The 17,170-nt window shown below is 39.7% G+C and overlaps 1 protein-coding gene across 2 annotated transcripts; it reads left to right on the top strand.

Annotated features, from left to right (window-relative positions):
- The first annotated feature begins 1,474 nt into the window (after positions 1-1,474).
- On the top strand, positions 1,475-16,886 carry LOC111838959 (trimeric intracellular cation channel type B-like). 2 transcript variants are annotated; one of them, XM_023802457.2, is made up of 6 exons: positions 1,475-1,867; positions 5,744-5,900; positions 11,406-11,590; positions 11,975-12,062; positions 13,686-13,803; positions 15,704-16,886. In XM_023802457.2, the coding sequence occupies exons 1-6, from the start codon at positions 1,744-1,746 to the stop codon at positions 15,965-15,967; spliced, it is 936 nt and encodes a 311-aa protein (XP_023658225.2). In that variant the 5' UTR covers positions 1,475-1,743; the 3' UTR covers positions 15,968-16,886. The 2 variants fall into 2 exon arrangements, with proteins under 2 accessions (XP_023658225.2, XP_023658230.2); XM_023802462.2 differs by having other exon boundaries at positions 1,739-1,867; positions 5,724-5,900.
- The last annotated feature ends 284 nt before the right edge of the window (positions 16,887-17,170 follow it).

The raw sequence follows: 17,170 nt of genomic DNA, 5'->3' as shown, positions 1-17,170 counted from the left end.
CTTTTTCACTTCTGCTCCGTGTGCAGGTGTAAAATTTAATCTTGAATCTCAATTCCCATTTGGTGGATGTTTTAGGTTGCAATCTCCCTGTTTGTCAAAAGTTTATTATTTATCTTTCTTGTAAAATCATCAATGTAAAACAGTAGAATATGTGTAAATGTAACTTACAATAGCAGTACAGATACCACCCCCTCACCCCACCCCCAGTGGACAGCCTTTTCACCTTCATGTTGCTGGTTCACTTAATTCCAGCCTCAGTGTCTCATTCTCATTCTGCCTGGGTTTCTGTGGGTTCAGCCCAAAGTACTGCAGCTGATTAGTGTGTTTAGTGTGTGTCTGCTCCGTGATGGTCTGGGATCCCATTCCGTGTGCAGCTGATTAGTGTGTTTAGTGAGTGTCTGCTCCGTGATGGTCTGGGATCCCATTCCGTGTGCAGCTGATTAGTGTGTTTAGTGAATGTCTGCTCCGTGTTGGTCGGGGATCCCATTCCGTGTGCAGCTGATTAGTGTGTTTAGTGAATGTCTGCTCTGTGATGGTCTGGGATCCCATTCCATGAGAAACTATATGTAGTGTGTTTAGTGTATGTCTGCTCCGTGATGGTCGGGGATCCCATTCCGTGTGCAGCTGATTAGTGTGTTTAGTGCGTGTCTGCTCCGTGATGGTCCGTGTGTACCCTATCCAGTGCCGTGTGCATCAATGGACATGTCCCAGGATCAACGAGAACATGCACTCGATAACTGACTATGGAAAACAGATAGAAACACAGTTTAAGGCACAAGTGCATATGCAATTATAATAGCGATAGTTATTTCACCGAACACAACAACCTTGTGGTCAGGAAGATGTGTAGGTGAATTTAAAAATGTCATGTCAGTGAATTATTCACGTTTCAGGTGTTTATTGGAAATTATTGTGTCAAGTGGGAGCATGGAGACCCTGGCGTACTGAAATAGAGGCGCTCTGCTCTGTCTAGCTACCCCTCTGGCCTCAGAGAGTACAGGCAAATAGGGGGACAAACAGTTCTGCAATAAGAGACGAGACTGCATGACAAAAGACTACTGTATGTGACTATGCAATAAGGTGGTGCATCAGGGATAGATATGCAAACAGCCACTGAGTAATCCTACTAATAAAATAATATTTACAGTAGTATGCAATACAATACAACACAATACAATTCAAATACAATATGGGCAGCAGATACGCGGTACAGAACACATAAATGCTGATTATTATGACCAGGATGGAAGCTTCATTTCACTTTAAAGCCTGCAGAGTGTAGCCTATTTACTTAATTGTTTACTCATTTAAACATGAGGAAGCAATTTCTTTGATAGTTTTCGTAAATCGAGATACCTAATCGAGGAATCTCAGGGAAGGCTACTGTTTTACCCTAGTTTTGGAAAGTATTGTAATGCTATAAAATAGAGTTCACCATCGATAGAGGCGCAACAGTTGCGCCTTGAAGCAGGAAACATCTGAGCGCTTCGGATATTTGACAGCAGCACGTGATCTGTCACGCAGCTCTGCGCACAAAGCTTATCCTCGCGGAAGCGACAAAGGGGTTACGCGGTGTCAGCGGGGGGAGGCTACTAACCAGCCACTAAGTATCCGGTTACTGCGGGGGAAACTTCTGTCTAGGAGTACCCAACAGCTGCACGTACACGTACTGTATACTTGCGGCTTATTTGAAGTTTCAGCATCAGGCTTTCACCTGTTGATTGTCTGACAAAATAATGAACGATGAATCTCTTCAGCTTACTAGACCTGAACGAGCTTGCCCTTGGCATGTCCAAACTTTCCATGTTTCCGCTTTTTGACACGGCTCACTATGTGGTTTCTACGATGGCACTGAAGGAGCAGCCAGGTAAGAGGGCTGATTAGCAACTATTAGTAGTTCAACTAGTAACTAGTTGAATGTACCATGTGCAGGGCGGGTTTGGAAACGGAGTGCAGAGTTGCCTTGCAGCGTGGCAAGGTAACGTTGCACTTCCGTAGATTCGTTCAAGTGATGCTTCTTCCGTGAAAAGTAAAGACTCTGTAAGCTTATAGTTTCTACATTGTTTCTTGTCTACACCTGTCAGGCACGGATTAAAGTTGTCCGTCTCTCTGAAGAGCGATGCGAGGCTTTCCTTTACAAGCTCACTTTAAACGGTTGCACAATATTCAGATTGATTGATTGTTTTTTCACCCCAAGCAATCCGTTCAAAGTTCGAGTTGAAACTGATAGCTAATGAATGTGTTGAATGGTGATCATCTTTAGTTTTCCCCTACACGATTAGTGTAGTGAATTTTGTGTTTTATGTAGATTATTGCATTCAGCCCTGTTATTTGAATTTGAATAGGAAGTCGTGTCGTACGTAAGACAGATGAGATTCTACAAGCAAAACTAATGTATTATGTAGTATTAAAGCAAATAAATCCTAATTTTTAATGAGGGCAGTTCAGGAGCCATAACCAAATGTTTCATATTGGACTTTGTGTTTACTGTAGTCATATTTAAATGACTAATTAAATTTATGGCATCCTATTTTGTATCCTAATACAAATTCATTTAAAAAGATGGCTTTGAAGAGCTTTAACTTAAACATTAATCCAACATATGCAGTAAAAAAACCCAAAAACCAAAAGATTTTTGGCCACATTACATGAACTTTCTGCAATCAGGCTTGTGCACTGGATTGTTGACGCGTATAATATCCTGTCTTTGTCGGCAAACTCCTGTTGCTATTTTGATTGTGGTGGTGACAGGTGGGCTGGAGGGAGAGCTCCCCTATTGTTATACTTGTGCTGTAACTGTAACTGAGTGTAAGCAGTCTATTTTAAAAGGACCGAAATAGCTTACCTTGTTTGGCTTATCTGTTATTATAGTCGGTTGCCTGCTGTTCTTTTTGTGTTTTTGAGAGAATTAGTGCTGTAATTCCCTCAACACTTACAGTTGTTTTGAATAATGATTGGAATAATGCCATCGTGATTAATGATGAGCAGTCCTTAAGACAACCCTTTACATTTTTTTCACAGTCTAGCTCAGGGCTCTTCAAATCTGGACCTCGATTACAAATCCAGGCCTTGTTTTCAGTTCTCCCAGGTAGTTGTTTAATAATTACTGATTCTGATTGGTCAGAGGCTTCACACCTGACTGACAGGTAAAGGAAGGCTGGAAAACCAGCAGTGCTCGGACCTCGAGGACCGTGATTTGAATAACCCTGGTCTAGCTTGACCTATACATTTGGAAGTATACATTTCAATTGGCACTGTCAAGGATATTTACTAAACGATTAAATTACCATGGGATATGATCATGATGAAAATAATTTTAAAATTGATGTGGTAGGAAGCAACTGTGACCCCATACCTTCCGGGCTATGTGTGGTGTGTCCACGTTCTTCTCATTTTGCATGGATTTTCAGTTTCCTCCCTCAGTCCAAAGACATGCAGTTAAGAGAAACGGTGCCTCTAAATTGCCCATAGTGCAGCTGGCCTTTGAATTGTATGATCTGCTATCTACGTCTTGACGGAATGGTATTTACACAATGAATTACATCGTGTTCGCAGTTTTTTCCATTGTGAAACACGGACAACTTGTGCATTTTTTTTTTTAATTTACAAATAATGTCTCCTATTAAATTATTTGTTTTGCAATGTGAACGGTTAAACAGAAATGTCATTTCTGAAACGAGCTTAATGTGCAAAAGCAAAATGAGAAACTGCTATGGATCCTAAGATAAGCAGCCATCTGGCAATAATGAGGCTTTGAGCAAAGGGAAGGAACATTTTGCAGGCGAGCAAAGGGCCCCTCAGCCCTGCTCAGAGGGAATAATAGTTTCTGTCTCACTGAGTTTACTTTAACGTGCGGAATTATGTGGTGCGTCTTGGACCTGAAACACAGTGCATCCCTTGAAAGGAGTCAGAGAGGTCCCGCGAGAGGGGGTTGTAGAGATCTGGGCTTTTTCATTCAGGGAAATGTTAATGTTGCAGTGGGGAGGGACGGAATCTAAGCTCTGTGCTGTTGATGTTTGCCCAAATTTTCTTTCAGGGCTTGGGAAAGAATTTAAAGTGACTCAGCATTATTTCTTCCTCCTTCACTCCTATTAAGGAATGAAGGTTTGGCTGAAAGAGATCTGTAGGGAAGTCAGTCTTTTTAAACAGTTTTTATTCTATATACTGTATAAAACCACAATACGGATAAAACCACAAGACTGACGGTTGGAAGGAAGATGTAGGAACCGTAATGCTAAGCTTTTAATTGGGGTGATATATGAAATGTTTTACTCAAATTTTTCAAATGTATCTGTTATCCTCAACCTAACTGTTAACCACTGTGAATGTATTATTTCTGCTGAATTGTCATTTGCATAAGCTTGCAGTTTTGGTTGTGGTCACAACATAATTACTATACTGGAGTAGTAAGTTTCACCCTCAGCTTATTTTCACACAGGAAATTCCTGTTCAGAACTCTATTTAAACTCTATGCTGGCATTTTTTCTCGTCTAGGTGGACACGTTTTGCTTTTTGTTGCAATTACTGTATAAGATAAAGCAAGTTAAAAACACATACACACACGTTTTCATATCTTTACTGTAGGGAGTCTCGATTTGTTTCTGTGGGCATAACCTAACCCCCAACTATGATAATCTTATTCCCTACCCATCCCTAACCTTAACCATAAGTAATCAAAGTATTTTTAGTTTCTTGATTGCATCCAGAGATTTTTATAAAATTTAGTTCTTTTTGAGTTAATTTGTTCCCCACAATATAATATATACATGATCACGCATGCACACACACACACACACACACACACACACACACACATGCACGCACACACTGTGGGTGGAAACCAGATTAACAGGAAGAAACCGAAGTCAACATAGAGAACCTGTAACCACCACATGTACACATGCAAACAGAACCTGGACTGTAATGAATCCCACATCCATGAAGGTGTGGAAGCACAATGAATAACTGCCCAGTCACTGTGCCACCCACTATTGGAATCGTGTAAAACTGTAATACATTATCATGAGTATTCTGGTTACAATGTCCCCAACTTTGCCGGATCATCATTAAGTACCATTTAGAAAATATCACCTCAAGGTGGTAGTAAATACTTTGTAAGGTATATTTTTTTTATACTAGTCAGTCTTATACTATAAAATTTCAGAAAGTGCCATTTTGCTGCCAACTTATTGCGGTATCAGTTTAGTAACAGGAAAAATTCACTCAGACAAGCTGTGTAAAATACAGCAGCAATATGAGATTCTGTTCTGTATACGTAGGTAATGGTAGAAATTTCAACACTGTAACAATGCATCTCAGATACTCTATAAGACTGCAATAATCATTCAGACTCTCTTAATTATAATAATTACTCTTGAATGCTTTGATGCAGTAAATGTTAAACATGTATGCGTGCATTGCGGTATGATGTGATCTGTACACTCAGAAGATGCTATATGTTGCCATTGTATAGCCTTCAGACCAAGCACAGGTGTACCTGCATAGCGCCATCTAATGGTGGCACTGCTGCGTGCGCCCATGCACTCTTTCGTAGTACCTGCAGTGCATGATGCCCCAGAGGATAATTCTGCCTATAGCGTGGGAGAGACAAAAAGCCTTCTCTGTCTGTTCATTTGATTTATATGTCTAATAAAATGTACACACAGCAGTGTGTGAGGGGGGGCCATTGAGTCATCCCTTAAATAGCTCTTTGCCTTCAACAGCTTCTTCCCTTTGGTCACAGGAGCTGTGGATGTGGCCCGGAGGAGCCCTTTCGCCTGCTGGTTCAGCGCCATGCTGCATTGCTTTGGTGGGGCGGTACTCTCAGGGCTGATGCTGGCCCAGCCGTCCGTGGCTCCCCTCTCCAACACGGGCAGTGTGCTTCTGGCCTCCGTCGTCTGGTGAGCGTATTACAGCTTATCCTGGGCCTATGCAGTATGGGGAGTGTGTGACAGCGTATCCTGGGCCTATGCAGTATGGGGAGAGTGTGACAGCGTATCCTGGGCCTATGCAGTATGGGGAGAGTGTGACAGCGTATCCTGGGCCTATGCAGTATGGGGAGCGTGTGACAGCGTATCCTGGGCCTATGCAGTATGGGGAGCGTGTGACAGCGTATCCTGGGCCTATGCAGTATGGGGAGCGTGTGACAGCGTATCCTGGGCCTATGCAGTATGGGGAGCGTGTGACAGCGTATCCTGGGCCTATGCAGTATGGGGAGCGTGTGACAGCGTATCCTGGGCCTATGCAGTATGGGGAGCGTGTGACAGCGTATCCTGGGCCTATGCAGTATGGGGAGCGTGTGACAGCGTATCCTGGGCCTATGCAGTATGGGGAGCGTGTGACAGCGTATCCTGGGCCTATGCAGTATGAGGAGCGTGTGACAGCTTGTGTAGGGAGTATGAAACTATGAGTGTTCTGTGGTGTGTGAGTAAGTTCTGAGAGAAAGACCATGTGTGAAGTGGGCTGGAGAATGTGCAGGCTCAGATCAGAGCAAAGCAGCAAACCCTTAAGCTGTAAACAGTCATTGATGTGTTGATAATGGTCATAAAAAAGGAAACCTTTTCACCAGTAGTTTTGGTTGCGAATGTCAATTTGTTGTCAATATGATGCGATCATATGGTTGTGAAACCTTTAGAATCATCTGAATGAATTTGTGCATGAATGGTTTTTAAAGTACTATTTTTGATTTTCATCTTAATCATAATAGACAGAGATGTATAAAGTACTAGAGACCCAGACTTGAGTAAAAGTACAAGTGCTCTATCAAAAAAGTGACTTGAGTAGAAGTCGAAGTGCTCTTTAAGCACCATACTTAAGTGGAAGTACTAAAGTATTCAACATTTTTTGTACTTAAGTATTGCAAGTAGTTTATTTTAAAATTTACTACTCAAATACTGAAAGTAAAAGTACAAGTATTGTGTTATGCAGTTATTAAAGAAAGCAGTCAATAGACATCATATATATATATATATCAAAAACACCATTCAGCGTGACAGCCTTTATGATAGCCAGCTAGTTAAGTGAACATCGCAGCATGTTATGAACCGCGCGTACCTAATGTTAGTTAACTTATCTAGCGCTTAGGGATAGCTCAAACTGCTGTGTTTTGTGTGTTATATTATTTTTAACTTACCTTGATATGTTTCTTCAAATTCGACGGTGAATTTCTGAAGGCCATTATTTCGCAATCTTTCGGGAGGCAGAGTAAGCACTTCATTCTATATGAATTGTCTTTCACTCCGACAAATGCTAACATGGACTCTAAATAGGGCCACGGCTGGTCTTTCTCATCGCCACGATCAGTTGAAAGTGAAGGAGTTGAAGGTGGAATTTCTGGGTTTTCCATGTCGAAAACAAACTAAAGTGCTCTCAATGCAGGCAGGCAGCGCTGTCTTCTTTGATCGTCTGATTCGCTCAATGATGAGCCAGCTTATTCAAACCTGTGACAGAGCCATCTACTGCTCTGGCAGTGATAATGTGGGTTTGGAATGGTTCGTAACATTTTTATAATTGTAACGAGTAACGATGCAGCACATAAAAAATCTATCGGAGTAAAAGTATTAAACTCATCGAAAATATGTACTGAAGTAAAAGTGGAAGTAGGAGAAAAAAACAATACTCCAGTAGAGTACAGATACGGCCTTTTAGTACTTAAGTACAGTAGTGAAGTAGTTCTACTTCGTTACTATACATCTCTGATAATAGAGCATAACAAACAAAAAATATTTACATTGCTTTATCTTTATTGTATAAATACTTTAAAGATTTAGTGTAATTTATTAGGGAAAAGTATGTGAACCCTAATATTTATTAACAGTAACCTTAGCAGAATGCTTTCTGTGGCAGCTTCTCAGACCTACACACTGGTGAGGAGGTGTGCTGACCTGTTCCTCAAAGCAAAACTGTAGGACAGATAATCAGTGGGGGGCAGCATGTGGCTCAGTGGGACAGGGCTCTGTCCCTGTGCTCGGAAGGCTGCTGGTTCAGATCCTGTCCTTGTAAGAATAGCCATGTGTCTGGTGGGTCATTGTGGGTACTTACCCCCCAGAATGCTCCAGGTTCACTGGATAAATGGCCTGACCCTGCACTCGGACCCCAACCTTTGCTCTCAACTTTATGTATGTGTGTCTGTCTCTCAAACGAGAGCAAGAGGGGTAATTTTAATACCATTTCAATACATTAAAAAAACATTTGAACAATTTATAAAAGCTAGTTTGATACGCAAATTGGAGAATTATAGAACTTTCCGTTATCTGTTTCCGTTATCTTAACACAGAGTAGAAATAGTGACAATTAGTGCCATGTTAATTAAAACTGAGAGGGGAAAAATGGCAGAGGGAAGGCAAGAAAACCAAGCTGGTCGTTAACAGCAAAAACAGTCTGAGGTGTGACATTCTCGCACGGGAGGGTGATTATGCGCATTGTGAAGTATGTAAAAATAAACTGGCATGACAGCATAATGAGCACGAAAGAGCGTTTGTAACGGAAACGTCCCAGTGCAGCATGAGGTAACTTATGTCAGCTTGCTAGTTTGAAACAAATATAAGTAATAGTTATGTTACTCGCAAAGTAGTAAACTTTCAGTGTCAATTTGTCCTCAGACTGTGGAGTATTTTACTGCACACAGGGCGATCACACTCAGAGGAAAAGTACATCCAGCCCTTCACCTAATTTAACTGCATTGTGATTGTGCGTATTAAAAGGATTTTTTCAATGTATAAATATTCAAACACATCTCTGCTTTCACTGTTGAGTACATGGGTGCACTTTATAGAAGTGCACTTTTGCATAATCGAGTGCCCGACTACTCATTTCCATGTCTACCTCAAACACAGCTTTTTTTTTTTAACAATACACTTTATAAAATGTCATTATGTCTCTTTATATTTATGTTTTTAGATACAAGACACTTTTTTTTTTGAAGACATCCAAAAAATCAGAATATTTTAAATTATTTTTGTAATGACATCACTCAGCTTGTATTGCATAAAAATATCCTTATCTGCAGTAGCCAACCTTTATTGGACTAGGACTCGGTTCAATAGTTTTGTTGTCATATGTATAGAAAACAGTGAAGTTCTTCCTTGTATGTTACCCCTTCAAACACCATGCTTATTTCCAGTTGTATACAAGCATATTTGTATGGAGCCTACTGGAAAGGGGCCTAACTCAAGATAATTTCAAAATGTTGACATTCCTTCATTGTAATAAAGACTTTTTATAATTGGGGACATGACCCATGATGTAAAAATTGGAAGTAGTTGTTTGTGAAAAGGTGTTTCACAAGGTGTTTTGTGTAATTTATGCTGTTCATTAAGTTAAATTATTTGGCACCTTTCATCAAACCACTTTTTGCTCTTAAAGTAAATTCAGACAATTCTATAGAATAATCAAAAATTCTGAGGGAGAAATTGAATGTCATGATATTCCATCGTTGCAGCACTACAGTCTCTGTTTGTATACATTTTTGGGATGTCTTGCTTGAATGGGCTGCTTCACATCCCACACAATTTCAGTGAGACTGAGGCCAGGACTCTGACTTGTCCATTCTGAAATACAGAATATATTTTGTTTGAACCGCTCCGCTGTTGATTTACTGCTGTGTTTGTTTGGGTTTTTGTTTGGATTATTGTCGTGTTGCATGGCCCAGCTTTTCTTGGAGTTTAAGGTTACAGACAGAAACTTTGACATTTTGCTGTAGAATTTCACAATAAAACTTATGATTCAGTATTTGCAAAGCATTCAGTCAGTCAGTCAGTCAGTCAGGCAGCAAAGCGAATCCCCAAGCCAATATACTCCCTCCTACTGGCTTCACAACGGGGATGATATTTTAGTGTTGGTATGCCATGTTTTGTTTCCTTCAAACATATTGCTGTGTATATTTACTAGAAAGTTCATCTGTCCAAAGAACATTGGTCCAGTAGTGCTGTGCAACATCTAGGTGCCTTTGAGCAAACGAGATGGCCAGCAATGCATTTTCTTCTTTTGGACAGCAGTGGTTTTCTCTGTGGCAACCACCACTCGTGTGTTTCCTATACAGACTCATGAACGCAGATATTATCAAGTGCAAGAAGTGCCTGCAGATCCTTAACTGTCACCCTAGGCTTTTTTGTTACTTATTTGAAGATCTTTCAACATACTCCTGCATTGATATTTGCACAACACCCACTGTGAGGGAGAATAGTGACACTACTGAGTTTCAAACATGTGTAAAGTGTCTGCCTGACTGTGGACTGATGGAGGACCAAATCTTTAGAAATAGTTTTGTTATTGTTTCTAGTCCAATGAGCTTCAATAACTTTTCTGCTGAGGTCCTCTGAAGTCTTCTTTGGTTAGGCCAGGTTGCACTTTACAACAGGTAACTAAAATTGTGATTTTGTTTTTAATATGACAGGGCAAGTCATACCCATACCTGAATTGTTTGGAAGATCTGACTCCAATTACCGTCTTTTCGCTCGGTCAATCCCAGAGGTTCACGTGCTTCTTTTCCTATTAGTGACCATGAGTGTTTTATACAGATTTGTTCAGTAATGATATGGCAATGAGAAATGAGTGAGTTGTTTGTTAAATAAGGCAGTTTGTTATTGCCTTAGATTCCAAAGGGTTCACACTTTTTTTCACTGATGTAACTTCAGTGTGGTAGCACCCTCTAGTGGAGCAGAAGTAAAGCTGTCTCCATTCGATCCTTTTTAGAGTGACAATGATCTTAGCGATCTGCAATGGGAACAATTTTATAATTGGATAATTTTATTCTACATACACTATATTAAAGGTTGTTGAAATTATTTCAATGCAATAGAAATTAGCTAAATTATGCCAGGTTATTGTACTATAGTAATTTTCGTAAAAGTTACTGGAAAAAAAGGGTTTCATTTAAGTCTAAGGATGTTGTTGTGTGGTGCTGAATACAGCACAGTATATAAGGAATCAACATCTGCCAGCTCTTTCTGCACGTGGTCTTCGTCATATTAGTGAAAATGAATTTCCCCTCGTTCATATCAGCAAATCTGCGGGAGCTGCACTGTGTATTTACAGTGAGTACGGCACTGGGTTCGATGCCGTGGCCCATCTCAATCTGAGCCTGACTGTTTCTATGAAATTGACGGATAGTGGCACTCAATTATCTCCTTTGCCTTCCATCCCTCAGTACCCCATGTACAGTAAAGGTGTTTGCTTATTCTTATGGAACATTCTAGAAGATTCACGAGATCATCATATGGATTGAGCTGACTGTGGCCTAGATTTTCAACGGCTGCTCAATTTCTGAATATAGTGAAACTATTTTCCTGAAAATGGCGTCTAACAGACGGCCACACAAGTCAGTAAATGAAGCCCATTGGTGAGTGAATGATGTTGCATTTTCTAGTCAATTTATTGTCCATGTCTCCATGCTGCATTTTTCTTAGGTACTTGGTCTTCTACTGCCCAGCAAACCTTGTATACCGCTGTTCTGCTTCTCTGCCGGTGCGACTGGTGCTGTCTGGAATGAAGGAGGTGTCCCGCACCTGGAAGGTCCTGGGAGGGGTCACACAGGCTCGAAAGCAGTACACTGATGCCCTGCTGGTGATGATTGCTGTTGGCTGGGCCAGAGGTAATCTGCTCAGAGGAAGATTTTGAGTAATGAGCACTGCATGCAGCCTCTGAATAGCTTTACTTTTGCTGTTGTTTACCAGCCCACACTTCGGTAAGGTTTATTGAGACAGGATATATGATTCTCTATTGACTTAAAATATCGTCAATGCATAATGCATTTTATATTTTTGTTTTCAAAGCTGACACATCCCATTTCAAAATGTTATATATATTATGTTGCCTGCCTGGTATAATTAATGTTTTCATTCCATTTAATCAGTGCTTAGTAACAGGTCGGAATCAACAAAAATGAAATTCACTCATTTTAATTAGCATGTGTATTATAAAAAGTGAATTTGATGGCATGAAAGGAAGAAAATAACATTTTCCTGTTTCTCCCCAGGTGCTGGGGGAGGGCTTATCAGTAACTTTGAGCAACTAGTTAGGGGAGTCTGGAAACCGGAGACCAATGAACTTCTGAAAATGTCATAGTGAGTTATCCTTTTTGGCCAGTTGGCTTTTAAGATTTGAGCTCCCTGCTATTGCTTGGAAAATTGCACAGTCATGAGAAGAAGTGTGTGGTATTTTCTGGGTCCCTATGCATGTGGGTGATAAAATATGACCTGATCCTGACCATGGACTAGTAGAGGCACATGTCGATAGAAATCCCTTTGTAACCGTTCCAGTCTTATGAGCTTCTATTATGACCTGCTGAAATCATTTTGATTGGACCATATTTCACTTGAAAAGAATGTAGTTTCAAAGAGCAGTGACCAAACTGATCTGGTTTCATTTTATGCAGCAGGGCAGGTGTTACAGTTGATTGTAACACTTGAGGTTCACAGACCTTTTTTTGTCACATTGGTTGTTCGAATCATACAGTAAAATCAAGATATGGCTATTTAAAATGTGTGTTTTTTTGATGTAGTTTATTAACATTGGTTCCTCTTCCAAGTCAAGAAATATTCACGGAGAAATCCACATACCCTTTTAGTATGTCATAGGTCATCATAGGTAATATCTTGACACTAGTTCAGTCAATGAAACTGTGAAACTGCTTAATTTAGTTAATCATCATTAACATGAATTGTGGAATGATATTGTTATACTGCTGATACCACAGCAATGGGCACCAGATAAATGTCACAACACAGAATGCAAAATGATACTTTTAGGTACAATCTAGGGTATGTGCTTGATTTTGAAAACCAATGTAAGTATTAAAATGAAATGTAAAGCAATTATCTGCCATATAGACAACAGAATGATCTTCTTGTTGCCCACAACATGTATGTCAGATATTCCAGGTGTTTTGACACCTCGGCATTTAGGCCTAACAAGTACACAAAAGGTACTGTCTAAAAAAAAAAAAAAAGTGAACCCTCTGAAATATTGCAGCGTTTGGCATCTGATTCTCGTTTCCATTCAAATAATAGATTAATGTGATCTAATGTAACAAATAACATTGAAAATGTACATTTCTAAATAGATGCATCTTTCTGTGTTTGTGTAGCCCCGGCTTCTGAGCTGGATTTGCCCCCTATTAGCCAATGTAACTTTATATAAGCATTTCTTGTAACTGTCCATCTGTGTTGCATCGACGGGGTAGATTTTTGGCCTTCTCCTCCATACAGAACTGCTTCGAATGTGTGATGTTTGACAGCTTTCTTATATGTAGAGCCCGCTTTGAGTCCCCTCACAATATTTGAGTTGGATTCAGATCTGTTTTGACTCGGCCATTTCAAAACTCTTCTTTTATGAGCTGCTCTGTTATGGATTTGCTTAAGTGTTTTGGTAGTCCTCCTGCTGCAAGCTCCCTTTTGGGTTCTACTTCAGATTCCTGACAGATGGACTGGCATTCTGCTCGAGAATCCCCTGACACCTTGTGTGAATCGCATTTCTGTCGATTTCTGTTGAATAAATAATTGCAAAATGCGGTTTTCCAGGTTGTTTTGTTTTATAAAAAAAAAAAGCTAGGTCACATTAATCCATTGATATCAATGCAATGCGAATCAGATGTGAGAATCCATATGTCCAACACTGTTAAAAAACACCACTTATTCTTGTACTTATTTTCTCATCCTACTGTGGTGTGTGTGTTATTTATTTTTCAGCCCCACTAAGGTGACTCTGGTGGGCGCGGTCCTCTTCACGCTGCAGCAGAGTTACCGACTTCCGGTCAAGGAGCACCACCTCATATTCGTCTACACTGTTTTTCTTGTCGTCAACAAGGTGATATTGACTTTTCATGCACCTGATTAAGAATAAAATATATTCTTACTCTTAATATATCATACCATAGACTTATAAAGTTAAAGTCATACATTTAGGATTTACAAAGTATTTTTTTTAATAGTTTGGCTGGTTTCTTGCAAGAGGCATTCAAAGTCAGTGCTATGGTTCTGTTTATAGTGGAACCCAATTGTGATTCAGATTGAGGTCTGACTGTTTGCCCATCAGCACTATGATCTGTTAATTCTCTGAACAACAAAAGCGTTAATTTACATTTCTTCTGCTCAGATCTACAGTCAGATTGTGTTCAGACTGAATTTATAATTTTTGAATACATAGGCCAGATTTTTTCAACACTTTTTCTTTTGCTTTGTGATTATTTTCTTTTGACCAACATTATAGCTGTGTTTTTGTAGTCAACATTGCTGTGATATAATTCTACATATGTCATAACATATAAGATCCGTATCTTTCCTAATTTCCGAAGTCTTGTTCATTTTTATTTATTTATTTTGCTATTATTGTTTACTTCGTATGGAGATTTAATATGTTTAATAACACATCTCAGAACCCTTTTGGAAAGCAGTCCGTCAAACTCAGATCTTTGATGTTCCATGCCCTCTCATTCCTTTGGTTGTGTTTCTATTCATCAGTGACTTCAAAAGTGAGCATCCTGAACTATATCAAAAAGTCACTGAAAAACACCAGTTTTAATAATGCGTCTCTGACCCCGTGTATTCAGATTGTAAATTCCCTATATTTTCTGTTCTCCCGCCGGTTCTTTCCAGTCCGGTAGCCATAGCAACCAAGCAGCGCCTGTCTGCTGTGAATGGGCTCCTGCATTGTGGAAACCGCGTGTTTGCTTTGGTTCCCCGCTCTTGTTTCTCAGCATGACCATGCCATCATCCATCACTCTCTGCCGTTAGGTGCACGGCTTTTCTTGCGGCAGACAGGTTTTGAAGAAGTAGGCATCTTGGTGGACAGTTACTGGTGAACTATCTGTCTTCTCCAAGAAGGGGAAGTACACAACGGTCCCATTTAGACTTGACTGTGTGGCCATCTTGTTAGTGTAGTCTGAGGCTGCCAGAGAGCCTTCCCTCATTATGGGAAGGTGGATGCATCTATACTCTGTCTTCCTTCCATTTCTTCATCTGTTTTCTATTTCATCTAACTCTGTTGGGAGTTGTGGTTGATTTATGCATTACGTCAGTGATGACTGTTATGGGATTTATGTGTTATGTACTGCAGAAAGTGAACATGAGTTTCAGAGGTATCAGGGATAATTGTAGCTAATTACGGCAATGCTGCAGGCCAGCGTATGAAACTGTGTGAGAACATGACATGAGGCGTGCAGCAAGGCTGCCAAACTTTGTGATACAGGCTCCTACAAATGACATATCTAGGGTTTGTCACCTCTGGGACAGCTGGGCTATGTCTCATCCCATATTGTGAGTGAGGCAGCTCATACAAAAAAAGCGCACATAACCACAGAGCTAATTGATCCATTTCCTCATTTAGTCAGATTGTGTGCAAAAGAATAGAATTAGTCATTTGTGTGTCACTGGACTCTGCCTGAAGGGACAAAGTGATCTGCATTAACACATTGTTTTAGAAACTTGCAGCTCTGTGCGGCCTCATACATTCAGGGATGTACGGTACTTGGCTGGGTGTTGGATTTCCACGTTATTTCCATGTTCCATATCCAAGACAAAGACTTGTAGTTAACATGTATTAAACTGCCTTTGGAACAAATAATACACAAATACAAACAATGATCTAGGGTTCACCAGGACCCTGTACTGAATAAGAAGAGACAAATGGGTTAAATTGTTATATGAAAAAACACACACAAGATGAGGGTTCCATGGTTGATTTCTAAAGTATTCCTGTCTATCTTCAGGTCTGGATGATGCTAACCGGTTCTACCTCTTCACCCCTCGCACCCCTGGAGGGGGTGCTGTACCGCACCTTCTTTGCCTTGCAACCAGAGCAGCCTAGCTGTGCGACTCAGGTCTACCCCGGGACCCTCGCCCATCTCTCAGGAAAGAACTCCGACAATGGTGCAGCAGCCTGTGCCACGCAGAAACGCACAAACTCCGCAGCAGAAACAGTCGGCAAGAGATCAGTGAAAGGCTCACATACAGAGACGAGGAAGGACAAGTAGCTGGGAAGTATGTCCTCCTGCACAGAACATGCTTACCTTCAAAGGACACCAGTGGTGGTCTTCGCACATTCCATATGGACAGTAATACAAAATATGCAAGAAGTGACTCTAGAAATGTAACTAGATTGTGGTGTTTGGAAGTATGTACTTTTCATGTCTAGAAATACAATTCTCTTACATTCCTTACTACTAATTGGAATATCATTATCATCATTATTATTATCATAATCATTATTATTATTATTATTATTATTATTATTATTAATATTATTTTCATTTGTTGAAAGTCAGTTGTGTTGTGAAATGCAAAACTTGGATTTAAATGCATAACAGTAATATGAAGTTCATGTTTACCAAAATACTTGAGTTCACTTCAAAGCTAGACCATTGAGATTACAGAAGACCAGTGGAAAAAACAGACCTTGTTTTCAAAGTACAGTTTAGTATTCATGAACCAGCTTGTGTCAGATGGGCCTTTAAACAAGATCAAAGGCAATCAAAGCATGTCTGTTAAGTGTCATTGATTAGATGATCTGTTGCACTGTCATATTTATTGGGAAGGAATGATTGCGTTCTCTCCACCATTAAAAAGATGTTTGCTAATGGGCCAAATGTTCTTTAACATAGTATAGTTTATATAACAGATTTTAAATGAGTAACATTTGAATATATTAAGACTGAGGAGAACTTGCTGAGTTACATGGAGTTTCATATTGTTTTTGTAGAGAATTTTGAAAATGTCATTTTTAAATTCAGTTTGGAGATTGTATCAGATGCGATAATTGCAATGTATTTCACTTTATAAAATAGAATATTTTACCAGAGTAGAGTTTCTGAAGTGTTATTTTATTTAAATTAATTTTTACTGCACTGAGTAAACTGGTTATTTTCTTTGTGATTAAAACTTTGGTGGAACATTGGTGGCTGATTTTTTTTTTTACTGTTTGTGATCAGAGAAACACACTTATTTGGTTTTGTGTTGAGAAAATGTTATTAAATAATGACATATTGTGGGTGATATTCTGCCTACCTGCAGCTGTTTATGAAATTTTCCGTTCATAATTTATTAAAACACTAAGAGAACCTTTGTCATGAAACAATAGCCTTTAAACATCATGTTACCTTCCGACCCTATCTTGCTGAAAGAGAGGCCAAAACAGATGGAAATTATGTTTAAATTTTGATTATATTTTGTGAGAATTG

The sequence above is a fragment of the Paramormyrops kingsleyae genome, chromosome 2 (assembly GCF_048594095.1).
Source record: "Paramormyrops kingsleyae isolate MSU_618 chromosome 2, PKINGS_0.4, whole genome shotgun sequence".
NCBI lineage: Eukaryota > Metazoa > Chordata > Actinopteri > Osteoglossiformes > Mormyridae > Paramormyrops > Paramormyrops kingsleyae.
This window is presented reverse-complemented; position numbering and strand designations above follow the sequence as displayed.

Excerpts from the sequence above, each read along its gene's own strand:
- LOC111838959 (XM_023802457.2), top strand. The coding sequence starts at position 1,744 with ATGAATCTCTTCAGCTTACTAGACCTGAACGAGCTTGCCCTTGGCATG. Across the intron at positions 1,868-5,743 it reads GGCACTGAAGGAGCAGCCAG|GAGCTGTGGATGTGGCCCGG; the intron begins GTAAGAGGGCTG and ends CTTTGGTCACAG. Across the intron at positions 12,063-13,685 it reads GAACTTCTGAAAATGTCATA|CCCCACTAAGGTGACTCTGG; the intron begins GTGAGTTATCCT and ends TTTATTTTTCAG.